Source organism: Biomphalaria glabrata, chromosome 18, assembly GCF_947242115.1.
Source record: "Biomphalaria glabrata chromosome 18, xgBioGlab47.1, whole genome shotgun sequence".
In the NCBI taxonomy this organism is placed as follows: domain Eukaryota; kingdom Metazoa; phylum Mollusca; class Gastropoda; family Planorbidae; genus Biomphalaria; species Biomphalaria glabrata.
The window spans coordinates 20,749,619-20,777,530 of NC_074728.1; the positions used below are offsets into that span (position 1 = coordinate 20,749,619).

General features: G+C 35.7%; 1 protein-coding gene across 3 annotated transcripts in view; it reads left to right on the forward strand.

The window, feature by feature from the left end:
• Positions 1-27,912, forward strand: part of LOC106054021 (uncharacterized) — a 37,607-nt gene that overhangs the window by 4,345 nt on the left and 5,350 nt on the right. The window contains exons 4-24 of one of the 3 annotated variants that reach the window (XM_056016583.1): positions 154-312; positions 2,115-2,258; positions 3,099-3,157; positions 5,394-5,525; positions 11,752-11,933; positions 13,272-13,435; positions 14,012-14,110; positions 14,273-14,453; positions 15,426-15,519; positions 15,949-15,996; positions 16,671-17,015; positions 17,482-17,560; positions 18,367-18,458; positions 19,335-19,469; positions 20,845-20,940; positions 21,428-21,503; positions 22,076-22,170; positions 23,734-23,868; positions 25,447-25,542; positions 25,814-25,889; positions 27,150-27,244. In XM_056016583.1, coding sequence (XP_055872558.1) covers positions 154-312; positions 2,115-2,258; positions 3,099-3,157; positions 5,394-5,525; positions 11,752-11,933; positions 13,272-13,435; positions 14,012-14,110; positions 14,273-14,453; positions 15,426-15,519; positions 15,949-15,996; positions 16,671-17,015; positions 17,482-17,560; positions 18,367-18,458; positions 19,335-19,469; positions 20,845-20,940; positions 21,428-21,503; positions 22,076-22,170; positions 23,734-23,868; positions 25,447-25,542; positions 25,814-25,889; positions 27,150-27,244 — 2,582 coding nt within the window. Of the gene's footprint in view, positions 1-153; positions 313-2,114; positions 2,263-3,098; positions 3,158-5,393; positions 5,526-9,092; positions 9,334-11,751; positions 11,934-13,271; positions 13,436-14,011; positions 14,111-14,272; positions 14,454-15,425; positions 15,520-15,948; positions 15,997-16,670; positions 17,016-17,481; positions 17,561-18,366; positions 18,459-19,334; positions 19,470-20,844; positions 20,941-21,427; positions 21,504-22,075; positions 22,171-23,733; positions 23,869-25,446; positions 25,543-25,813; positions 25,890-27,149; positions 27,245-27,912 lie in introns of those variants that run through there. The other 2 variants (XM_056016584.1, XM_056016585.1) reach the window with 2 other exon arrangements.

Consider the following 27,912-nt stretch of genomic DNA (forward strand, 5'->3'; position numbering starts at 1 on the left):
AAAAGGACTACAATGAATTTTGTTTCTCTTAAACGAAACTCGACCATGGCAGAACCAGAGAATATGTGATAGTTTCTAACACAATAATAATAATGATAATAATAACATAATAATAATAATAATATATAAAAGATTTTTTTGTCTGTAAAATAGACACAGAACCAACATTGGAATTCAGCACACCTTCATACTAGTGGCCAGCCAGGACTTTGCGTTGGCCGTGGTCCTATTTGATTACATGGAATCCACGGCTGTATTCCGGGCAATGCCAGTGGACGGATGGGGGAGAAGGTACTACGCCGTCACGCTTGGGTAAATACACATTCATTGAAACGTCTGCTTGTGTCTGTCAGACGTGATAATGTTTGCTGATTTCTTAAACACACAAAAAAATGTGTTTTTATTAATTAAGTGCTTTGTTACGTGCAGCACAAAACATCATTCGTTTACTTCAAAACATTTTCTGATAAAAAAATCGAGCCTTATTATCCATGCCTCCTACAATGGGAAGACTGCCTGATCTTGGGATATGCCTTAGTCCCGAGTTTTACCGCTGCGCACTTGTTATGGAATGTGCGCGCGCGTGTGTGTGTTTCTATGGTGATGGTGAGAAGTTAACGATTGGTTGGTGGCTATGCAATGTGAATGATGCAAGTTATGCGGCATTGCCATAATCTGTCATGGGTAGGCGAGACGACTCCAGAACGCCAGAGTGAAAAGACGTGTTTTTGTAGTGAGTTAGATTTTGTTAAAGATACCAATTTATATTATTACAAAAGTCTACTACATTGATTTCATTTCATCTCAAGTTAAATTTGTCCATATTGTGATAATAGTTATAATTAGTATAGTCAGGGGCGGACTGGATGTCAAAATCGGCCCAGGCATTTCTGTACAGTACAGCTCATAAATTGTATATCATATGATGAAGCTCCAACTATAGGACTATCGGTTGTCAAAAGTATTGTGTTATTTTTTTTATAATGTATTGATAACTGTATGTATGAACTATATCTTTATAAGAAATTTGGGCCTTACGTTGCTTTTTCATCGTCATGTATGTAGGCCCTAATATGATGAAGCCTACTAATAGTACTGTCTACGGATATAGGCTATTACATTATCTTTGAAAATGTGTTAGATTAACTTAGTATTACACTGTAGTCTGTAAAAGATGTTTTTAAAATATATATATTTTATAGCCCCTTTTATATGAGAATATTATAAAACCTTTAACAATTTAATGCGTGCCATAGTGGCATTCATGAGGCCCTTTAGGCACCTTTGAGTACCGGCCCACCGGGCATTCGCCCAAATGCCCATATAGCCAGTCCGCCCATGAGTATAGTTCACAATGACATTGTTCAAGTGATTTCAAGTTTTTTGCAAGTTAAAATCTAATACGCACACAGCGATTTAGTTGTTTAGCAGCAGTTTGGTGCAAAAAGTCAACAACCGTTATAAAAAAAAAACACTGCCCTCCTTTACCTGCCGTCATGCATGTATGCTACGATTAGGAACTCTTTCTTCTTATTTGAAGGAACTCCCGAAACGTGGTCAAGACATTAAACAATTTACTAAATGCCGAGTAATGTTTCACATGGTTCGTACGTTCCTTCGTAGTGTAAGATAATATACGTAATAGTCCAAATCTCCCGCAGGAAGGCAGCCGCCAGGGTATGAACCCGAGGCCATCGAGACGACCGAACGACAGTCCAACGCAGCCACCCATGTTTAGTAGAGCTTATCATCAAATTTAGGCGAATCCTTAAGTAAGCAAAGTAAGCAAAGTAAATTTAAACTAAACTAAACTGAACGAGGGGGGTAACCCTTTCAGATCATGCGATCTATTGAGCACATGACTTAAAGGTCATCTTTTTTATGTGGTACAATGGTAACGAGGGTGTCATTTGGTCATCACAACGGCCTATAGCCTTAACTCGAGTACCCATTAGAGTTGGGTCTTAAAAGTCCCAAAGCTGAAAATCTCAGCCTTCGCCGACATTCGAACCCCAGACTCATCTGTTTGGAAATAATTCCCTTTACCACCCAGCTATCAGGCCCTATTTGTAATTATAAATGAGTAAAATCTAAACTGTGTTTACTCTCGTAAGGTATTTTATAGCCATGGTCGCTGTAACCAATGATGGACCCAACACAATAAGTTTTACATTAAAAGCCGAGAAGAAGGATAGTTTCCAAGTGTATTTCGACCAGTATTACAGGCACGATTTCCACTGGGATGTCACTCTGCTATCGTGAGTATGTATTGGTTTTTCTTGGTTTAAAACTTGAGTAAATTTAATTAGTTTATTGAAACTTGTCAAGCTGAATGTATCCCGTGGGTCTGCATTCCCAACAATCTTTTTATGTCCCCATCATATGATCTTTAGATCTTAAAAACATTAACAACTAATGGAGTCAATCGGGGTCCAGGGTGAAGACTAGGAGTTTTATTTTCTGGATCTTTAGGGCGCCTCTGCGTCCAACCATGGGTACCTGACATTATTTGGGGAAAAGTAAAGGCGGTTGGTCGTTGTGCTGGCCACATGGCAACCTCGTTAACCGCGGGCCACAGAAACGGATGACCTTTACACCATCTGCCCTGAAAGGGGAACTTTTTCCTCGAGAAGAGACAAAAAGAACGCCCGACAACAAATATAATAGACAAATCAAAGCGTTTAGTAGTTTATAGCAAATACAGTGAAATACAAACAAGACAGTAATAGGCCAAAATTAGGCATGCAAAAAACTCAGGGCAAATGTAGACAAGACAATAATTGGACCAAATTACTCATGCCATACGATAGTGAAATATGGCCCACCCTCTATTGACAGGACTTACTGTCCCCTGATAAAAAATAACAGTTATTAGATTTATTTGGTTTGGTCTGTTGCTTAGCAGTTTGGTATGCGCTTAGGACTTTGTCACAATTATACCGTGCTGTATCTGTATTAACATTTTTATAGACTAGTGGGGAGTGATAACCTTCGTTTTTATAGGCTAGTGGTGAGTGATAATATTCATACATAATACATCTGTTTAAAAGTAAAACTCTGTTTTATTATTGAATTTTCGTTACAAATGATTGTTGCAGTTACCAATCATATGTATGGAGCACCTGTAACTTACATGTAAAACTAGGATCTATTACAGGTGAGGAACGGTTCAAACTCAATGTAAAGCAAATTATACGGGGATGGGGGGAGTTTGAATGCGGGAGACTGAACAACCGTTCACGGTGTCTAGACACCTCAAAATGAAACGAGTTATTTCATAAGGTTGACGAATAAAAAAATCAACAGAGAGAAAGAGAGAGAGAGGGAGAAGAAAGATTAACATAGGAGAGAAAAAAAAATGAGATAGAGAAAGGTAGGAGAAAATGAGAGAGGAAACTAATTTTCTCAAAGAAATTTTCTTTTTACAAAGCTTATAACAACTCAATCTGTCTGTCTGTCTGGAAAAAAAATGTTTACACGTTATTTCTCCCACATCAATTCTTGGATCAAGCTGAAGCTTTGCACAATTATTCATTGGTATAGACAGGTCAGAAATTAATTTTAAAAAATTAACCAGTTAATTAATTAATTACTGATAATTATTTTTTATTTGGAATCAACAAGGGAAATAATACCTTCAAGCATTCACAGATATTGCTAAATATGTTGGCCTTGATCCCACCAGAACACGTAGACACGTTATTTCTTCCACACACATTCTCGGATTAAGTTGAAACTTTAAACGAATATTTACTGCACCTAACCAAACATAAATCAATTTAAACATTAACCAATTAGTCCATTAGCGGAAAGTAATTATTTTGTTTGATATATGGCTCCTTTTGTCTCGAAAGGCAAAGGATGCGCCCAAATGAGTCACTGGTTTTGGTGTTTTAGCCGCTTTGCAGCAGCACCAGAGTTTCCTCTCCGGGGCGCATTCCTGGGCCTTGGATAAAGGGGTCATGGGTGGCCCATGCGTCATGATCCCTCTCTCGACCTTGCTGATGAGATCCAAAGGAACGCATCGCATTACATTTGGCACCAACTCAGTTGCAGAAGCTGCCGGAGGGAATTTCATAGCTGATACTCCCAACGCCTAAGGGGCTTCACTCCTGATTTCTCCTCGAGGTTGTCTCCTGAAGCCTCAGTACCGCAAGGCAGCGGGGGTTTAAAGTCAGAGTACCCCTCTCCTAGATGAACTGCCTTACTAGGCTGACGAGCTCCATCTGCCCGAAGCTCCCGGTTTTGTGGCGCCAGGTATCCGCCTTCACCCCTTCACCTGTTACAAGTTTCAAAGGTTGTCATGGCCAGGGGGTGTCAATGGGGTTAAGCTCCCATTGTCTATAAAATACTCCTAATGGTATGCGTCTCAAATAGCCTCTGACAACTAAGTCCAGCACCTGACATGCTCGTGTGGCTTAGATATTAAGCCCTGCGAAACTTCTCTTACTTTGTTTGATCTTGAATAAGGAAAAGGATACACACTTATAAGTGTAGGGCTATTCCCATAGAAAAGGGATTTTTAAAAATATTTTGCTTATTTATGTTTGCGAATCGATTAGTAACAATAAAAATGTTTTATAAGGATTATCTTCTTCTTCTTAAAATGTTAAGTAAAGTTGAGCCTTCGGCTCTTGGAACTCTAGGCCAGCATAAGTGAACAAGAGCTCCCTCTCACCGGCCTGAATGAGAACAGTGTACACTGTTCTGTCTGGCGGGTGGGTCAGACTCGCGGCAAGAGACCGCGCGCGTACACAAAGACCCCCGTCATTTTCCTTTTCTATACCAGGCTAACCGTGCGGGACACGCCATTTATGTAACGGCCCCTTGAGGAACGGCGCCTGGATTGTGACAAGGTTGTGGGAGCTTTTTTTACAACTTCGCGCAGTGCAATGAGGATGTTCTCGCACCCCCTTAGGCACCCCCACGAGAGTCTTGTTTTGCTACCCTTTAGTCTAATCGTTTCCTCCTACGATCGTTTCCACCCGGGCGCCACTATGAGGCAGGGTAGCACGCCCGGGAAAAGATGATCTTAATAAACTGAAACATTTCCACAACTCAATTTCTTTTCTACTATTAATTAATACTGAATAGTTTAAAAAAAAAGGTGTATTTTTATGGAAAAAAAACTGCTTGCATAATTAATTTTGAAAACTAAACATTTCGCTCTCAGAAAAGACAAAAAAAAACGTAGCCGTTTCATCAAAACTTTGAAAGATCTAAAATATAATGATATCAGATTTTCAATAGCTTTTCTAGTTTTTGAGATTTAAACAGGACGGACGGACGGACAGACAGACGGAGCACACAAAAATAATACCAGCTATTCCACTTCCGAATTCGTGTTTCTAGACCTATATTTCTTTCACTTTCTATCAATCTTTCCGCTGAAGGTACGACAATTGTAGGGAGAAAACGATTTGGATTTATTTCCGGCAACTGCCGAAGTTACACGATGACTAGACATTGTGGATCTAAAATGAAATCTTATTACGACATTGAGGGAACATACGACATTGCTGTGGGTAAGTTTTCCTCAATAGTCATATACCGATCTAAGGACACACTCGGCATTTAGGCACGCCTTTCCACTTCACTATAACAATACATGTTTTTATAAAAATAATAGTATTATATGGAGTATGAAGCCAGATTGGCCTTTTTTTTTATATTACATAGCTAGTTAGTTATTATCAATTTTATATTGGCCAAGTTTCTTAATACCATTTGAAAGTTGCACTGGGTCGGACACTTATCCCGCATAGGAGACTACCGCATGTCGGAAGCGGTCATTTTTAACGAGTTTAAAAGGAGGTCGGCGTAAGCGCTATAAAGATAAACGCTGGTGCCATTTCGCGCCCACTGGGATAGAGAAAGTAACTTAGACCCTTATGAAAGACAGGCGCAGAAGAAGGAAAGAAAACGTATATTAGACCGCCGGCGGACGATGGCTTCGTCTGCATGAAATGCGGGAAAATATATAGGTCGCAACTGGTTTTGCGTAGTTGTGTGAAACACTGCACTCATCCTTAATCCTCTGAATCAAAGACATTGACATTTTTATATTGGCCTAGTTACTATTCCATATTTGTTTTGTTTCCATTTTATTAATGTATGACTGGCTGTCAGTGAATAAAATTCTATCCAAGGCAAAGGATTGAAAAGAATGGAGAAATACCGTTGACAGTTCCTGTATGGTGCCCCAACGGTCCAACAGACTAAGGGATAGGTGAAGGTGATGTTGAAATTTTAGCAAAAACAACAACAAAAAAAAAAGGATGAGGCAGAGATTGAAACAAAACAAAACAAAAAAATGGGGCAAGTGTTTACTGAGCGCCTAAAGGCAGCACGGAAAACCAACTCCTAGATACCCCCCCCCACCCACTGGTCCACAAATGAGATTGGACCAAAGCGCTCTGAGCATGCTATAAGCATGAAAGTAGCGCTATATAAAAGCTATAATAATAATAATAATAATTAATATGAAAGGAAGAAAGAATACGGTGACAGCTAGGAAGATAGAGAGTAGGTTGATTGCTTATTAAAATTTCCACTAGCACTATTGCAAGGTTTCTTATCTTATCTTATATAATACAGACGTTACTTTAAAAAAGAAGATGATTACGTCCTACGCGTCATGCATTTAGTCATGCATATTAACCAATGACTTAAATTCTGCCAAGTCACTGGTTTTCCTGGCTAGCTCAGGCAACCCATTCCATGCTCTAATAGCACTAGGGAAGAAGGAGTATTTGTACAAATTTGTCCTAGCATATGGGACGAGGAATTCGCCTTTATCTTTGTGTCTTTCAGAGTATTTTAGTTAAATTTTGTTTTTGTATTTTCTTAAATTTATACTGCAGACAACTAGAGTTCCGTGAGGCCTGAAAAGGTGTTCCACCAACTGTTAGAGTAATATACTAATAAAAGTCAATGCAGAAGTGAAAATAAAATGTATTTCATTAGATCTTCTCGATAACGGAAAAACATATAGGCTGTAATAACCTATCACTATAATGAAGTTAGAGCTGATCTAGAATCTAGATCTAATTTTAAACAAATAGGCCTATACAAAAATCAACTATTAGGCCTAAGCCATTAATATCGAGTTTATCTGAAGAATACCACAATATTTCAAAACAAACTATAATGTAGTCATGTTACTATATACTCATATAACCTAATCAGACCGCTTATGCAGAGCTATATTTTCTTACTAAATTGTAACAAAGATTGACGCTAGATATTCTAATTTCGCTTACCAATATCGTACCCGATATCAAGAAGTGAAAATAAAATTTATTTCATTAGATCCTCTCTACAGTCGGAAAACATATAGGCTGTAATAACCTATCACTATAATGAAGTTACAGCTGATCTAGATTCTAGATCTAATTTTAAACAAATAGACCTATACAAAAATCAACAATTAGGCCTAAGCCATTAAGTTATCGAGTTTATCTGAAGAATACCACAATATTTCAAAACAAACTATAATGTAGTCATGTTACTATATACTCATATAACCTAATCAGACCGCTTATGCAGAGCAGGATTTTCTTACTAAATTGTAACAAAGATGGACGCTAGATATTCTAATTTCGCTTACCAATATCGTACCTGATATCAAGACGTTATGTACTTTACCATCAAAGTTGAAGGAACACGGCACTTACAAATAATAGTTTTATACTTCAAAATTAATGATAATGTTACATTTAGAAAAGTTTAATCATTATTGGGTCGTGGTGGCTATCCACGTAACCAAATCCTGGTTAAGGTGGTTGGTCGTTATGCTGGCCACAAGACATCCTCGTTAACCGTCGGCCATAGAAACAGATAACCTTTATATCATCTGCCCTATAGATCGCAAGGTCTGTAAGGGGGAACTTTTTTTTACAAATTGTTAGTTATTATTATTAACTTTTATTTGAACATGTAACTATTATGTCTATTTATGATGAAATCAACATTTTATTAAAATCAATATGTTAAAAAATACGTTTATGAATGCAGCTTTCTTTTAAATTTGCAACAATAAATTTGTGCCCATAACAATCTATATTGATTATTGGAACGTGTAGTAACTTGAATTAAGTGGAACTTGAGTTCAATTTTACTTTAAAATAAAGGAAAATTGAAAATTACTAAAAATAATGAAATAAAGTGTACCTAAATAAATTGGCTTATAATAGTCTACATAAAAAAATATATAAAAAAAAATTGAAATAAAAAGCCAGATATTCTCTGGCCATTCCTAGCAGAGGTAGTCTATATCTAGTAAAAACACTAATAATAGGCCTACTCTAAACAGATATTTTAGGATACTCCTTCAAATTTAAATATTATTACATTCAAGCACAAACCTCTCACGGCCACAACATTCTGGCGACTAGGGTTCAAATTCCTGGCTAGATCTAGATGAAAGACAGATTAGGCTACATATACTATTTATTTTAATTCTATGTCTAGATCTATATAATATTAATATATTCTAGAATGGATTATATCTAGATCTAGAGTAGTTATAGAATAATAGATCTATCATCTATGACATTTTCTATGCATGGGAGGACTGGTCTGCTGGGTGCCAAATTGAAAATCGGCCTAGGCATTTCTAGGCTATACAGTGCACTTCGGCCTAATAATGATATATTCTATAATAGTAATACTGAATATATTGTACGATTACTACGATGGGCCTGCAATTTCCTCAAAATCGTTATGTAATAGATCTAGTATTAGGACCTACAATGTAGAGTCTGTGACTGTACACAATTTTTTTTAACATGACGCTCAGAGCTCCACTTTTATATGAGAATATTATAGATCTAAATAATAATAAAACATTTAACATGTGCCATAGTGGCATTAATGAGGCCCTGTAGATGACCCTACTAGCCCATATGCCCAACTTATATGGGTACCGGCCCACCGAGCATTGGCCCAAATGCCCATCTAGCCAGTTGGCCCCTGCATCTACCACTAATCAAAATTTAGATCTATATAGATCTATATTTAAAATCTAGTATCTCATAGTTCAAAATTATAGTCTATTTGAAACTGATTCCACATCTTATTTTAGACCTAGATTTGTAGAGGAGATTCTCAGATTAGACAGTTCTAGATCTAAAAAAAAATACATTATGTAGATTTAGATCTAGTAGAATGGCTGCTTTGTCGTGCAGTTCACGCGCTGGATTGTCATTCGGATTTATCGATGGTCCTGTCGTCCTGGGTTCAAACCCTGCCTGCTCCCATTCCCTGTTGTCCTGCAGGAGGTTTCGACTAGGAAGTAAATTGTCTTCAACTCTGAAGGAACATCCGAAACATGTAAAACATTTTATATTAATAGAGGATTTGCCTATTAGATAGTAGATAAGATAGTATATATTTATATATTATATATATATATATATATATATATATATATATATATTAGGAACTTACAGTTTATTATTTATACTCAAGTTATAGATCTTGAGGTCTAGAATGCATATTTAGTATTAGTATATATATCTACCTACTGAAACATATTACACATTCAAGAAAAATGTAATTTAATGGATTGATAAATCATGCAATTAGATTTAGATCTGGTTCTAGTTAGAGTTGAAATCTAAAATCTAGATACAAAAAATCCAGATTTAGATTTAGTAGATGAACTACACAGTAGATGAACTACACAGTAGATGAACTACACAGTAGATGAACTGCACAGTAGATGAACTACACAGAGATGAACTACTCAGTAGATGAACTACACAGTTGATGAACTACACAGAGATGAACTACACAGTAGATGAACTACACAGTAGATGAACTACACAGTAGATGAACTACACAGAGATGAACTACTCAGTAGATGAACTACACAGTTGATAAACTACACAGAGATGAACTACACAGTAGATGAACTACACAGTAGATGAACTACACAGAGATGAACTACTCAGTAGATGAACTACACAGAGATGAACTACTCAGTAGATGAACTACACAGTAGATGAACTACACAGTAGATGAACTACACAGAGATGAACTACTCAGTAGATGAACTACACAGAGATGAACTACTCAGTAGATGAACTACACAGTAGATGAACTACTCAGTAGATGAACTACACAGTAGATGAACTACACAGTAGATCAACTGCACAGTAGATCAACTGCACAGTAGATGAACTACACAGTTGATGAACTGCACAGGGATGAACTGCACAGAGATGAACTACTCAGTAGATGAACTACACAGAGATGAACTACTCAGTAGATGAACTACACAGTAGATGAACTACACAGAGATGAACTACACAGAGATGAACTGCACAGTAGATGAACTACACAGAGATGAACTGCACAGTAGATGAACTACAAAGTAGATGAACTACTAAGTAGATGAACTACTAAGTAGATGAACTACACAGTAGATGAACTACATAGAGATGAACTACACAGTAGATGAACTGCACAGAGATGAACTGCACAGAGATGAACTACACAGAGATGAACTACTCAGTAGATGAACTACACAGAGATGAACTACATAGTAGATGAACTAAACAGAGATAAACTACTCAGTAGATGAACTACACAGTAGATGAACTACACAGTAGATGAACTACACAGTAGATGAACTACACAGAGATGAACTACACAGTAGATGAACTGCACAGAGATGAACTACACAGTAGATGAACTACACAGTAGATGAACTACACAGTAGATGAACTACACAGTAGATGAACTGCACAGAGATGAACTACACAGAGATGAACTACTCAGTAGATGAACTACACAGTAGATGAACTACACAGTAGATGAACTGCACAGTAGATGAACTACACAGTAGATTAACTACTCAGTAGATGAACTACACAGTAGATGAACTACACATTAGATGAACTACACAGTAGATGAACTGCACAGTAGATGAACTACACAGTAGATTAACTACTCAGTAGATGAACTACACAGTAGATGAACTACACAGTTGATGAACTACACAGTAGATGAACTACACAGAGATGAACTACACAGTAGATGAACTACACAGAGATGAACTACACAGTAGATGAACTACACAGTAGATGAACTACACAGAGATGAACTACACAGTAGATGAACTACATAGAGATGAACTACACAGTAGATGAACTACACATTAACGCATTGTAAAAACTGACTGAAAACATTTCCAAATGGAGGACTTGTACATCCCCCCCACCCTTTTTTTTTTGTCGGCTGTAGACTTGCAGTAGACTTACCTAGATCTTTTTCTAACATGAGCTTAAGCTGTCAATAAAAAGTATCTAACATTTTTATAACCCATCACATCTTTTCTACACATTACTCAGTCAAACAAAATTCAAGTTAACTTCATTTCATTCTAATCTAGAACTTTCTATCTTATTTAGATCTAGATAGGCCCATATTTTTCCACATTTTGTCCTATAAAAGGATTAAATCTGTGATCTATCTAGTCTACCTCAGTGCCATGAGTCTACATCTTGTTTGTTAACAGCTCTCTATAAATTAAATTATTAGTATTAATTAAATTATTTAGTGATGTTGTTAAAGGGGAGAGAGACGCTTCTTATCATTTCTATTTTTTAATAGCTCCCATCCTTTTACCTTTTTTTTTACATCCTTTTAAAGAATATATTATTCTCCATTAGTTTACACTTGAGTTACTTCTGTTTATTTACCTAGATTAACGTGTTTTTATATGTATTTCTTCCTTAATGCCAGAAATGTTAATGCCTTTTGAGACATTTGGTAAAGACTTTATGACATTCTATATGGATGGTCTTCAGACTGCTGGCTATTACATCATCCTGGCTGGCAAGGCTCTCACCCAGGTGACCCTGCATGCTAACAGATTCAATGCTGGAGAGGTCATATCTATTGAGAAGGAAGGTGACTGGGTTTCTGTAAGTAGATGCCATTTTTTTTAGAGAGAAATAAATGTAGTCTTTTTTCTTGCGTTTAGCTAGGTCAATATTGCAAAATGTAAAAAAAAAAATGATACCCACTGTTACGGTCGTAGCGCAGCATGGTGTATAAAGGTTTGAATTTGTGTAATGAATGGAAGGGATGTTTAAAAGGGAAAGCCGGGAGAAGTTGACAGGAAGAGAAATGAAATGTTAGTAGTTACATAACTTGGTTGTAATATTAAAGTATTTATAGAGTAATAACCTGAGAGTGTATTATTATTTCAAAGAGTCTTGTCTCGTAACACCCACCCTTTGAAGAAGAGTGAAACAAACCCTTGTCAGCTATTTAGGACATTTCTGTCTAATCAAGAAGACAATAAATAATTGTGGGATTAGTGTAGTTTCTTTATAACATAAATGGAACAAGTATGAGGATTTGTGCAGGTGAGAGCATAATCAACCTCTTTCCCTCCCCTCCCATGTTACTAACGGGAGAGTGAGGACTGAACTAATGTTTCATAAAGAAATGCAGTTGGGCAAAGTATTTTTGGACTTAAATGACAGGATTGTTTTGTGGGTCATTGTCACAGTCTCCTTTGACATTGATGTTATTTGTTCACCTTTGATCAAGAAGTTTCAAGCATGAGAAAATCTCTGAGCAGAAAGTGGAAGTAAGAATTGCTAAACTAAAATTTAGGCAGTCGTCTCTGGTACTTTGGTACACGTATTATTAAGAGTTGCATTGTTACCCGCTGTGATGCGGACATGATGTATTATTATAGTTGTACTTAGTGTGAGATATATATATATATATAGTTCGTCCATCATGGTTCGATGATGACCACTTTGTCATCCAGGGGGCTGAGGGCTTTGCACTGGGGTTTTATGCCTTCTCATGTGGCTGGTGAGACCTTCGTGAGCCTGGAATGTTCAGCCGCACACTGGGCAGGTTATACCAGCTGGAGCTAGTGTCGTTTGCCTTGCTTTTCTTCTCTGGCGTTTTCTTCTGTAACTGTGTTTCAACATTTGGATTAAGTTTATGTAACTACTATGAAGGATATCATGCCATTTCTTATTTAACCAGTGATTTGTAACTGAATTCTTAAAGTTGCAGCATATATTATTCTCATTAAATAAACATTATTTTGTCAGCTGAAATCAGACTCCAGTTCATGTATAATAGTTATGTTTGTTATGTGCTAAGTGTAGCTCCAGGGCACACAAACCCAGACCATTCTATAGCTTGGTTACAAGTATTTCATTATACACATAATGTCACATCTTGATGACAAGCAAGTTTGTGTGTATTATTTTTTTTTTGTTACATTGTTTCAGAGGGATATAGGCTTAGGTAGGGTGACCAGCACAAAAGGGATACAACTGGTGTATGTGTCCCGCTCGGCTTGCAAGAGCCCACTCAAGGTTTATGGAGAGCCAGGTGATCCTAGCTTGTGCCAGATTGTCCCTACAAGTCTCCTCTACCACATTTACATATGGAGGCAAGTTACAATAATTGTAATTATTTGGCTTTCATTCCCCCCCTCTCCCCAAGATAATGATTTAATAAAAAATACCTTTGTTTAGATTATCTACCTTTGTGAAAGCTTTAAAATGCTTCTATTGCATTTTATTATCTAAACTTTAAGATCTATATAGGGCAGATGATGTAAAGGTCATTTGTTTCTGTGGCTAGTGGTTAATGGGAGTAGGCCAACATGTCATGTGGCCAGCACAACAACCAACCACCTTCACTTTTCCCAGACTAATGTCAGGTACCCATTAGAGTTGGTTGGCTCAGAGGCACCTAAAGATCCTGAAATACAAAATTCTAGTCTTTCAGGATTCAAACCCAGGAAACTGGTTATGAAGCCAAGTGCTTTACCATTCAGCTACAGCACCTGTATGTCAGAGTCATGGATAGCTCCTCAACAATTAGAGGTTTCATTTTTGACAGTTGACTGCTAGAGTACATGGACAGATAGTTTATTTTCAGTTTGTTATAAATAGCAGTAAACTTATCACTGCAATGAAAAAAAATTTAGAATATTTTAGAAGCTTATAATTTCTTTTTTCAGATCTCCTTTAATTATGCAGACACAAAATTTCGTTGCGATGATGGTCGAAAGCAAAAATCTGGGTCAACTGATTCTGAATGGCTTTCCATTACAAAGCAGGTATTAATGTAAGCTTATAACCAATTTTTACTGTTTCTTCACAACTTAAAGATTGCCATGGAGATATAGAAATTCCTATCAAATTTTTGTCAGACTCTTGATTTAAAAAGGATTCATTGCTTTGTACTAACCCATTGATATTGTTTTTGATTTTCTGAATAGAGTAAACTGGTTGGACATACCAGGAACCAATGGTTGGAAGTTCAGCCAGTACAAAGTAAATCAGGATTTAGTGTATAATCTTTACACAAGTAATGCCAACTTTGGCTGTTATTTATATGGATATTCAACCGGCACATCTTACATGTACCCAGCTGGTTACATTTCTTCTCCAATCAATCAGGTAAATTAAGCTTCCTTCCAGCTTTAGTGATCATGAAACAGAATAATCTTTTCATTTTAGTCTACCTTATTCTAAGGCCATTGATTAACATGATATCCATGTGTCATGCATTTGTAGACTTATGCCCTCCTTCACCCCTTTGGTGCATTGGTCTCCATTAAGATTGGTCTCTTGTTAGGCCTTAGCCTCTTTCTTCATGGTGTCTTCAGTTCTTAAATTGTGAATGATGGTACAGGTCCCTGTTGTACAGCTTGGAACATATTTATGCTTTCCTCTTTTTTGTTCTCATATAATTGCAATGCAAGGGTATGGTCTCCGAGGATAAATGTCATGTATAAACACCAATTACAATTAAACTCTGAACTCTATCTAGAAGAAATGAAGAAATTAATCGTAAATAAAATAAATGAGAAATGGACGAGCTCTCATCCAAATCACAAGAAAGATGGTGCTTACTATAAGCTATCCCGACAAGATCAACGTCTAATCTTTCGACTCAGGACCGGACACAACAGAATGCGACAACACATGTGAAATCTGTCCATGTGGAGTATCACCAGAGAATGCCGACCACGTCCTCCAAAACTGCTCTCTTTACCAAGAGGCCAGTTTAAGACACTGGCCCCAAAACACCCCAATAGAAAGAAAACTATATGGAGAGCTCCCTGATTTGGAAACCACTGCGCAGTTCATCTCATGTATTGGTCTAGTCATCTGAACACTCCAACATAAAAAATGAGAATGAAGAAGAAGAAGAACACCAATTAACTTTTTTCAAACAATTTACATGCACAAATTAATTACAAGTTCATATTCTTGTCTTCTTTTTTTTTTTTCATTGACTCATCTTTTAGTTAAGTTTGTTAAAAGATTAGACCAAAAGCAGGAATGAGATGAGATATAATTACCATTATTATCTAAACTAGTACAGATAGGAGATAAATATAATGTAAACAGTATCTGTTTTGACAGAAATGTGAGACTACATTAACAAGTTCCTATCCAGGAGATCTTATAGACAATGACTGTGATGAAAGGGTGGATGAAGAACTGAAAAATGGCATAGGTAACACTAAGTATGCATGCAAATGTTGGTATACCTGCAGCTGCTGAGGGTGGTAGATTTTGTACAATATCTGATTTAAAAAAATGATTTTGTACACTTAAAGATAAATTAATTTGGTGCTTTTAAAAATTCTGAAACAATGTTTTTTTTTTTTAGAAGGATTTTTTTTCTTATTGTTTACTGTAAGAGCAGAACTTTTACCATTTAGAAGTAAATCTAAGCATTTGCTTGTCTTGAACCAGATGGAGAGTACATTGTATTTTGTAGCTTTTAAGTTAATTTATTAATTACAAGTCAAAAGAAATCTTGGTATAAGAGAGTTTGAATTACGTTTTCTAAAACAAAAAGTTCTTCATTATTTGTGCTCTAAATTATTTAATAAACTGTGAATACATTTGTTATGCCTTCACTTTTTCTTTTATTCTTGAGATGATGATTATGATGGAGAAATTGATGAGGATCTGAACGACTTTAAAGGTAAGCTCAAGTAAAAGAATTTGATACTCTTGTTAGAAACCCTGAAGTAAAATAAGATGATTTCTGCCATTGACTCACCATTGAAAAAGCAGCCACTCACTGTGATGAACTTTAAAATTTTTTACTTTTGGCCTGATAACCTATTTACATCAGAATTGCTTACTTATCAAAATAGTGGAGTTTTTTTTTTTACTCAACAATTATAAATGAGAAACAAATTTCACTGATTAATTTTCAGTTTTATTTTATTTTTTTTTACATAAGAAAGATTAGTTTTTGGGAGGCTTGGTGGCCGAGTGGTAAAGCGCTTTTCTTCTGAATTAGAGTCCCTGATTCGAATCTCAGTCAAGATTGGGATTTTTAATTTTGAGTTTTTCGTGCGCCCCCGAGTTCACCCAACTCTAATTGATGCCTGACATTAGTTGGGGAAAGTAAAGGGGTTGGTTGTTGAGCTGGCCACAGGACACCCTAGTTAACTGTCAGCCAATGAAAAAGATAACCTTTACATCATCTGTCCTATAGATAGCAATGCCTGAAAGAAGTACTTTATTTTATTTTTTTTAAGATTAGTTTGGTTTAACAAAAAGTTAATTTATTTTTTCAGGTGTATGGTCATGTTTTCAATGTCAATAAATTATCTTAGTTAATGAAACTTTCTTTATAATCCTTCTAAGCTGATGTAACCACTACCACATCAACTACAACCAGAACATCATCTACCACCTCAACGACTCAGCCAAGCACAACGTCCATGACCAAACCTAAGGTTGTAACTACCATGAAGCCTACATCTCCTACCACCATGAGGACTACTGCTGAAACTAGAGTCAAGGTTACCACACCACAACCCACCACCAAGATCCTTCCAAGTGAAGGGAGTCCAACTACTCTAGTCGCGACGACAACATCCACAACAACAGCTTCATCGACAACAATCACTTCAACCACCAAGGCTACAAAGACAATAGTGACAACTAGAAAGACTGAAGTAAAGTTTACAACAGTCAATGATGTTTCAAGTAAGTACTGTGTTGGGCCTCACCATCTTGCCTTAAGCAACAACCGCAGAATAGATAAGATATAAAATAAAGAATAAAAGATAGCTTACCATACATGAAAAATACATAATTAACATGTGGCCCAGGAGTTTATCTAAAAAAAATTATGTTGCAACACTTGTAAAATAAAATATCTACCCTACATAACTTCTTATTCTTCTAGCCAACTTTTTGCTGCTAAGCTGTAGGCTCTTTCGCAGTCTATGCCAAGGAACAATAGCGTGCTGTTCTTATTTGGAAGATTGTAGATCGTTCTTTGCGGTGTAGGAAATTAATACTATCCAGTTTGTTTGGCGTGGTCATGTCTATGTTAATAGCCCTATATGCTACATAACTTTATACAAAGTTATTCAAGTACTAAAAGTTTGACCTTAAATAAGACTATTTTTTTTTCCTGATGATCTGTATCAAGATCTATTTCTTTCAGTCACTCCTGGTATGTTTAGCAGCTGGTCCCATTGGATGTGTGATAGAGACTGCCAGAATACTCGTCAACACAGGAAAAGGTAAGCATAAATCCCCAGATCCACTCATGAAAAGTGTGTACATTTAATATTACCTATTACAGAGAAAACGAAGTAGAATTCTAGATTGCAATGAAGTACTATTTCTATGTATGCCATATATGGTCTAAATAAATAAGTCTGAATTTTTAAAAAATGTATAACTAAAAGCATTGATAATTATTAATTATTAACATTGATCAAATTATTTTTAGTAATTCTACTTTCCTGGATTTATTGCATTCCCATAAACTTCAACAATATTAATAAAGACCTTTATTTTACTGGTCTATTTTCTAGCATCAGTCACAAAATCTGACTAATTTGATGAAAACATTCAGCAGTGGTTGTTTTTGATGTGCTATGAGTATGACCCACATCTCTTATGGTGCATTTTATTTTCAATACAGTGCAGTGTCTTTTCCAACACTCAGGAAGAATTTTTCCTGCCTTTTCCTTTGGAAGCTTAGAAAAGCAATACATTGCCGTGCAGCCTTAGTAATGCTGTCACAGTTTGTGTCTTATTTGTCATGGACTATAAGGGCAGGTATCTTTGGGATTTTGAACACAGTGTTCAATGTTCAGATGTCATTTTAGATTTTTTGGACTCCTCCATCTTGTCCTTTAAAAAAATGAACTTGAAATAGCTTTAGAGAATTAAAGTAGAATTGTCAAAACATTTTGTAAGTTAAAATAGTTGAATTGTAAAATAAAAAAAATAAAAAAAACATCAGAAAAGGAGTTAAAATGAATTGAAGAAAAGTTCATTATGAAGAGTTATGGTCATTGTTTTTAAATTTTGTTTTCAGGCTTTGCATTAGGACAGCCTCTTCTTACTGTTATGGCCCAACAATAGAATGGCGCAAGTCCAGCTGTTATGTGAACAGAGTGTGTCCCAGAGGTAAAGTCATAAATGTATGTCGCTATTAATTAAAAAATGTATGCTTTTACACTTAGTCCGTACTGGTAGATTTGGTTATCATTCATAAGTTTGTACTCAGATGCTGTTTACACCATAGGTTTATGACACCTTCAAAAATGAATATTATTATGTCTCAGACCAAACTTACTGCAGGACCCCAGGGGATTAGAGTGGGCAGGGATAAATCACTGGACACTGGTGATGATAATTCTAAGTGCTTAACACATGACCAGACAGACATCCGAATGGTGTGGATTGAATCAAGTGTACACTATACAGACATCCGCCCACTATATTTCTTCCTCAATAATAAATATAACCAAAATGTAATCATGTTAAATAACTCTTGATTCTGTTTATTTAATGAGGTGCAAGCTCTGAGCAGTGAAGCTCTAGGCTTCTGAACCTAAGGTCTTGGGTTCGAATCCTGGTGAAAACTGATTTTTAATTTTGGGTTCTTTGGGTGCGTCTGAGTCCACCCAGCTCTAATGGGTACCTGACTTTAGTCTGGGAAAAGTAAAAGCGATTGGTCATTGTGCTGGCCACATGACAGCACAATGACCAACCGCCTTTACTTTTCCCCAACTAATGTAAGGTACCCATTAGAGCTGGGCGCCCAAAAATCCTGAAATTAAAAATCCCAGGATTCGAACCCAGGACCCCCTCGGTTCGGAAGCCAAGCACTTTATCGCTCAGCCACCATGCCTCAGATTATTAACTTTAATCTGTTTCAGCTTTAAATTACCAGTACTGCTACAGCAAGGAAAATTTAATTTACATTTTTTCCAATGAAAAAAAAAATTAGGTTTACTAACTATGAAGATTTTAAGATCTTTAAAGAACTCATACTTCTAGACTGTCAGTTGTACCAATGGGATGTCGACTGTACTGGGAGCTGTTTCAATTGTCTCCACGACTGTGATAAGTTTAACGGTTCTTGTGCTGGGTGTAAACCTGGGTTTCAAAATCCTCAAGCTGGATGTATAGAAGGTAAGGTACAAATTTTTGTTTTACTTTTTTTTTTTTTTGGATGTTACTTCAGAATTAAAGATTATTACACCCTAACCCTAATCCCTAGCAAAGACCTTCCTCCTAGAAAAAGAAAGAAGAGGCAGACAGAGAAAGCGTTGGGAAGATAACATAAAAGAATGGACGGGCCTGTCATTGGAAGAGGCTCTAACTAAGCCAAAAGACAGAGAGAAATGGAGAAAGACGGTTGACAAATTTTGTATGGTGCCCTAACAGGATAAGGGATAGGTAATGGTATAAAAAAAACAACTAATCCCTCAGGATGATGGGGGATTGCTGCAAGCAGGGTTCAAACCCATCAGTATGACAACTCTTTTTGCATAATACATAATACCGGTACATGACCGAAAGAAATGTTTACTTGGGTTGTTAATATTATAAAAGTTATGCTAGGCTATCTATTAATGTGTAGTTCTCATTCTTATGAATTTTACATTCTCAACTAATAGCTTTTAAATATTTGCAGTTTTGTCTTCCTTGACTGGTTAACAAAATAACTTAGAGGAGACAAAAATATATGTTCTAGATATCCAGGAAAACTTCAGGTGAAGACCTGGACCAGTTGTTGCATAAAAAAATACACTGGCCAGCAAGAAAGAACAACCAGGAAGAAACAAAGGGTCAAGAATTATGGGGATCATAGAAAGCCCTTTTCAAAAGACTATAATAAGATTAGAGAGTCAGAGATTATGGTTGGGTATTTCTTTTAGTTCACCTAATACTGTCAATTGAGCTACCTGCTTATCTGTTTTAGGACTAATATACCTGGTGATTTTTTCACTATAAATCGATATCATTTGAATTTATATTCATTTTGATCAAGTTTGAAATGATTAACTTCAATCCTTGAGATTTTCTTTTTTGTTTCAGTGATATTAAACAAATCTGCAAGTGTATGCATTGCATTGAGATTAACTTAATCAATAACAATCAGACTTTTCTTCTCCAGACCATTGTCTGGTGATGGTTGATTTAAGGTTGTCTTTTAGCTGTCACATAAGCCTGTCATTGGAAGTGTATTTTTTTTTTTGTTCTTGAGTTTGAATGTTAATGAGGAGAACAGTATTTCATTTGGCTATGCAGTTCTAGCTGTGACCTACATATTTTGCCACACCCAGTGCAGACTTAACCATTGTCTGGTGATGGTTGATTTAAGGTTGTCTTTTATCTGTCACATAAGCCTGTCATTGGCAGTGGATTTTTTTTTTGTTCTCACGAACTTTGTAACTTCACTTCAAATCTTGTCTTTTAAGTTTCTTTTAATATAAAAAAGAGGTTAAAATAACACTAAAAGGATGGAAGCATATATTTTGAACCGTAATTTTGTTTGTTTCAGAATGTGATGAGTTTACATATGGCAATAAGTGTGAAGGGGACTGTCAAGTGAAGTGCGGGGCGGACTGCATGGAAAGAATTAATGGAACTTGTTTTGGTAGGTCTGTCATCATTCACCATCACTACAAGTCTGTTGGTGAATATTGCTAAACCAGATTTGTCCTCATCTTGCATCACATTTAGTACAGGTCTCTTCCTGGATTTCATTGACCTGAATTTTTTTCTTTATGCTGTTTCTTGCATGTTTCCTGTCCTGATCTTGTAGCATTGCATAGCACTGTAGCATGGTGTAACACTGTACTTTGCAATTTTTTACAATAATCAAATTTGTGATGAATTTACTCAGTGATGTTTAATATCTTTGATGTTTAATATGTTATCACAATGGCTTACGATTCCAGAGCTTCTAGACTTTATTATTCTATTTAATCATTGTCATAATTAGTGGGGTTTTTTCTATTGTGTAGAATTTTTCTGTATCCATTGTTTTATAAAAATAGAAAAATATTGAATTTTATCAACATCAAATGTACATTTTATTAGCCACAGTGTTAGTCATCAAACATGTTTGTTTTTAATTTCAGATACTGGGGAGTATAGCATATGGTCAGTATGGACTTGTACCAAAAACTGCTTGGAACCACGCTTGCATAGGACCAGGTATGTTGGTGTTTAAGCAACCATCTTGCATGTCATGAGTTATAAGCTTAGGTTTATTGATTTGGCTATCTAGGTTTTTCTCTTGGCATTAGCATGGCCTACTTTACATTGGCTCTCAGATAACACCTTGTTTACTAAAGAATGGGTCATTCGGTCGAGCAATACTCGAGCAAAGATCTTTTCTACTACTGACAGAAGTGTAATGCCTCGATAGTTGCAGCAGTTAGTCTTGTCACCCTTTTTGTATAGGGATATGATTACAGAGTCTCGAAGTTCAGGTGGGACAATGTTTTTCTCCCAGCATAGAGCGAACAAGTCTGTTAGCCTCTCGGTTAAGGCGACACTACCCATTTTAAATATTTCAGCCAGAAGCCCATCAGAGCCAGGTGCTTTTTGTTTTTTGAGTTTATGAATTGCTGTTTCCACTTCCTCAAATGTCGGTGGGTCGTCAAGCTCATATATATATAATTTAGATCAGGTTTATTTATACATTGTGCTGTAAAGCTTCAAAGGAATAGTAAAAAATGTATACATATTCATAATTTTAAAGTGTGACAAATTTTAACTTTCAGAGTTTGTCTCAAGGCACCTGGTGGATTATCATGCCAGGGAGATTATGAACAATGGAAGACTGGATACTGCTATGTAAATAGCACCTGTCCTAAAGGTAACTTTCTATTTATATGGTTTACATAACATCATTTTTAAAAAAACTATTTTAATTTTTGACATGAGATATGTGTTGTTATCTATTAGCAAGTATAGTGTGAACAAAATGAACAATTTTAAAAGAAAAAGCTTATCTGTCTTGGTTTAGCTCAGATTATGTTGATCTATCAGAGCACTAAAGCATGAAATAGCCATTTTTGTATTGCCTACTTTGGCCAAAAGAACCTGTAATTTAGAGGTGCTAAAAGAGAGATTTTGTTCATATAATCATGCAGAGGTGCACTAAGTTTATATTTAAGCTAAATTTTACATCTAACAATTAAAGGCACTAGTGCAAGATGGTGGTTAAGTCACATTTTTATGAAAATTGAATAGGCTACAAATTTAGTCACCAGGATGCACTGTGGACCTTCTGATATGGATTTCCCATGCATTGAGGTGTAGATATGAGTACATAGTGCCATTGAAAAAAGTACAGGTGGGGGCTGTGTCCATCAGTAGCCACTTGATGCATGAAACCGCATGGACATTACCACCATGTTTACACTAAATGATGTTAAGAAAAGGAAAACAATTTGCCTGTCAAACAACTGCATTTGCTTTAGCCTTATAGTATAATACAAGATAGCATGTTATAGAATAGACTCCTATATAGAATAAGCATGAGCATATTTGATTTATTTCTTTCACTAAAAGATGGGGGGGGGGGGGCAAGTCCAAATGGACTTGACCCCCTGCCTATATATTGACAGATAAGTAAATTATGGCGAATGGCCCCCAGATCCCTAAGATAGCACAGTGGGAAATTGCCAATGGGAAGTTTTGAAACAATAGATTTTATTTCATATTATAGCTAACAATAAACAAATATCAAGATTAACATAATAAATAGTGTTTTTGCCATTTATCTTTTTTTATAAAATACAGATGTTACCGGTACTTCAAAAAAGAAGATGATCACATCTTATGCGTGTCATCTTTAATTCTGTTAATGATTGGCTTAAACTCTGCTAAGTTGTAGGTTTTCCTGGGTGGCTCAGGCTACCCAATCTATACTCTAATAGCACAAGGGAAGAAGTAGTTGTACAAATTTGTCCTAGAAAATGGAACAAGGAATGTGCCTTTATCTTTGTGTCCTTCAAAGTATTTAATTAGGTTTTGTTTTTGTATTTGAAGATTATGGCTCGGTGTTTTATGCATAATTGTTAATTTGCTTTTAACACTCATCTTTTCTCAGATTGACCAAGTTATGACTTCTTGATCTAGACCCTTCTATTCTTGCTTTTATTTTTCATGTCTTTTTTTTGTATGATGCACATACAGTGTTGTCCCTTTATTTTTATTTTAAGAAATTTATTTTAAAACAAATTTCAAGTTTATCTGCATGCCTTCATTTTTGGTTCACAACTCTTAAACTTATGACTAAAGATAGCTGAACCAATTTTCTAGATTTGAGTCCAAGCAAAGAGTGGAATTTCATTGTTTGGTTACTGAAAAAAAAAAGTTAACTCCAAATAATGTCCAAATATGGGAACTAATAAATTTTTTTTTGTCTTATCAGATTGTCCTAAGTTTCGCTGGGATGTCAACTGTGTGCAAAGTTGTGACAGTTGCATTCAGGATTGTGACAAGTTCAATGGTTCTTGTTACTCTTGTAAACCTGGCTACCGTTTGCCTAAATATGGATGTGTAGATGGTAACCCTTTAATCATACATCAGCTATTAATCATTTGTATTACTTGTAAACTCAACTGCATGGACCAGCAGGCTCTTTAAAAAATCTGTCTGGGTATTAAAACAATGTATACTTAGCAAATCATTTTACAGTAGTAATATTTAAAAGTTGCATATTTTTTCCTGTATGAAGTATGTTTTAAGTGGTGACCAGACACCTCATCATACAAGACATTTCATCATTGCAACATTTCATCATTATAGCTATTCATCATTTAGGGTTAGGGTTAACTTGCTCAGTATGTTAATTACTTAATTACACCTACATGTACTTATGTTTGCAAAAAGCACTTTATGCAATGATGAAATGTTATGGTGATGAAATGTTGCAATGATGAAATGTCTCGTATGATGAGATGTCAGGGAACCGTTTTAAGTAATGAATTCAAGCAATATTTTCTTTAACTAATAGTAGTTTAAAAAAATAAATCTATTTAATTCGGTTTCTTCGAGTTGGATAATTAACAAATATTCATGTTTTTACATAATAATGGATACCCAGCTGTGACATACATATCTTGCATTATCAAGCACAGATAACACTTTGGTCTACTTGGAATTGACCAATCTGCCTATCTTTATTAGTAGTTTCCTTGAGTTACAACATGTGCATTACAGTTTTTGTACAAATGTGTAGGATGTTTAACATGTTTCAGATGTTCTTCAGATTTGAATGTAATTATATCCTAGTATAAACGGCATCAGGCAGAGTTTGAACATTGGACGATTGAGTTTATTTAACGAAAGTCCGGAGCGGCCATCTGTCCCTTTTGGAAATCTTGAAAATCTTTTAAGTGAAACTTTTTCACCACCAAAGAAAAAAATAATTTGTTCCTTTAAATGTGATGTGTCTGCTATATTGAAAAAAAAATTATTCTGAAGTATAAGTCCTCTATCTAGTACTGTATAGCTCATTGTTAGAGAGTAAAAGGTCCAAGTTTTGTCAAGTTTTTTGTGTTAAGCATTTTAATTAGACTACTTTGTGGCCAAATAGATATGACCAATGGAGTCTACCTTCTAGCGATGACCTTATGAAGAAGGTGGAAGCTTCCCAAGAATTAGTTTTAAAATTTTGGATTTTATTAATTATTCAATTACAAGGTGATGCTAGTCAGAATAGTTAACTAAATGCGTCTCTTCTTCAGAGGTACAGTGGCTGAGTGGGAAAATGCTTGGCTTCTGAACCAGGGATTCTGGGTTCAAATCCTGGTTAAGACTGGGATTTTTTATTTTGGGATCCTTAGGCACCTCTGAGTCCACCCAGCTCATATGGACCTGACATTAGTTGAGGAAAAGAAAAGGCTGTTGGTTGTTATGCAGGCCACATGACACCCTCATTAACCATAGGCCACAGAAGCATGACCTTTACATCATCTGTCCTATAGACCACACAGTTTGAAAGGGGAACTTTCCTTTTTTTTTGTCTCTTCTTCTGATGACTTGTTTGATTGAATGCCTCACTTGTGATTTTTTTTTTTATACATATTCAAGCTTGCCCAACAACTGTTAACAATATTTTGTTGTTTGTTTCTCCAACCAGTTTGCCTTGAGAACACGTTTGGTTTGAACTGTCTAGGAAACTGTCTTGATAACTGTGGGGCTGATTGTATGGACAAAGAGACAGGAGCCTGTTACAGTAAGTACTTGTCAGCACCTTCGTACACAAAATATGTTTTGTTCATTAAACATTTTACATTAAGTCTTATTTATTTGTACTCGAATTGAATACAATACAATTATTTGAAAAGAGCTATTTCAAACCTGACTGTCAATAAATTTTATTTTGTTCATTTCAGTTTTTCAAGTAGCTTCTATCTTACTTCCTAATTGGGAAATGAAATAATATTTGAAAATAATCAATGTGTAAAATGCAAATGACTTAGCTTGTATTAAACTTATACTTTTAGCAATTGGAGTGTATGGTCCATGGGAACAGTGGCATTGTTCAAGAGACTGTCTGAATCCAAATATGATTAGGAAAAGGTAAAATGATATAACGTTTACATTGGCCATTGAAGACATTTTATTAGGCATGATTGATAGATCGGCTAATTCTTTAATAATCTAATGTTATTCTAAGTTCAACAACATCCCAGAGCTGATACCTTTCTGTTCAGGTACTCATGTTTTTAGGACTCACTGGACAGTATTTACACAAATCTTTAAGCCAGGGATGAATACTAATGTTCAGCTAGACTGAGGCAATGTAATTGAGGGTATTTCAGCTCTCTCTCTCTCTCTGCTCAGTGTAGCCTCTATCTGTTGGGGAGTGGAGTGGAAAATGGATAGGTTCAAACTAATTACCATGGGTCACCACAATATTAGATTAATACTCTAGGAGTCTTTACTTTGGTCTTCCAGTCTTTGAGGGCTTAATAAGCAATTCAAGCAAGGCATCTGAGCCTCCTTTGGAAAATCCACCATGCCTTGGGGAGATGGGACCACTGCACCTTTTATGTAACTTTCAACTAAAAATAGCAATTCTACTACAGAATATAATAGTCACTTGATAGGTACCTGAAGGAATTTTTTTTAGGGTACTGGACCTTTTTTTTTTCTTGATTACATTTTTCATGCGTGCAGCATGATCAGGTAGCTATGGCCAAGCCTCTCTGAGGACCAGTGGAGGGAGAGGGTATCTTGGATAAGGTTTCTGTGCTACTTTTAGGCGCTCAGCAAGCACAACTCTGCTTAAGTTGGGATTTGAACTCAAGCCCTTTTGTTAGGTAGCCAAGCCATAGCCAAGTGGTTTTGGCCTCTAAGCCATACATCCCACCTTAGTAAAGTTGTGAGACCCCATAGCAAAATGGCAGAGACAAAGTGTCATTACCTGATTCCTCTGCATTGGAAGAAATCTTTTGCCAAATAAAATTTTAAGCATCAAAGTTCTCTGGGACATAGCTCTAAACAGACTTAATCCTAAATGAAATATAATCAAACACATAGACATAAAATATGCTTTTCTTTCTTTGCTTTAGGACATTGTTTTGGGATGCATAGCAATTTCCAAAAATAATGAGTGTTTTTTTTTTTTTTTTTTTTTGGAAAGACTATATATATATATATTCAACCTTGGATATGAATGGGGACTGTGTGTATATATATGTATTCATCCTATGGATTGAGAACCATTGTATATAATGATCTTGGAACGGACTGAATTAGTTTTTCTGAAATGTTAAAAAAATATTATTCAGATGAAAACATATACTTTTCTTTTTTAATATTAAGTTTGTAATTCAGATATTGTAACACCACTTCTTCTGGAATCACCTGCCAGGGGAGCAACATAGACTCCAGACTGTCCAACTGCTATGCTGGCAAACTCTGTCCTAAGTGTAAGATTTACACAGTTATCTTAGCTTAGTTTTTATTTGACCATTTTAGTATTAGATATTTCTATTTAGTTGCTGCTTATCTCATTCAAACAATTCTATTGAATAAGTCAAAAGTGAAAAATGAAAGGCTTAAGAGAACAAAATTTGTCAAACTGAATAGATTATCTCCTGTGGTTAGTATAAAAGTCATTAAAAATGTGTTAAACTTTAATCTAAAAAATTCTTGAATATGAAATTCCAACCTGTACCAGATTAAAAATTATGGTGGCCTGAGGCCTTACTAGTTATAAATGTCATTAAGATTTTAGGTAAATATAGAAGTTGTCTCGGTGTATTCTTATGTCTGAGTTTAAAGCAGGCCTCTAATTAAAAATTAGAAATTGAGCTTGTACATTCCATTCTCTCTAGTTTCAATAAATGTTTAGGCTGGCATTATATTTATAAATAAAACTAAATTTCTGTATATATTTGTGACCCACAGAAGCTACCGAAGGTGGCATTTCATTGTAGCTTGAAGCAAATTTTATTTTTGCTTTATGATTGTTATTGATTGATAAAATAAATTTGCTGTCTGTAAAAATCATCAAAATCAATTGTGTGTATTAGCAGCATTTAAAAAATAGGTTAACATTTTTTAATTCATAAATTTTAGAACTTTTACAATAATC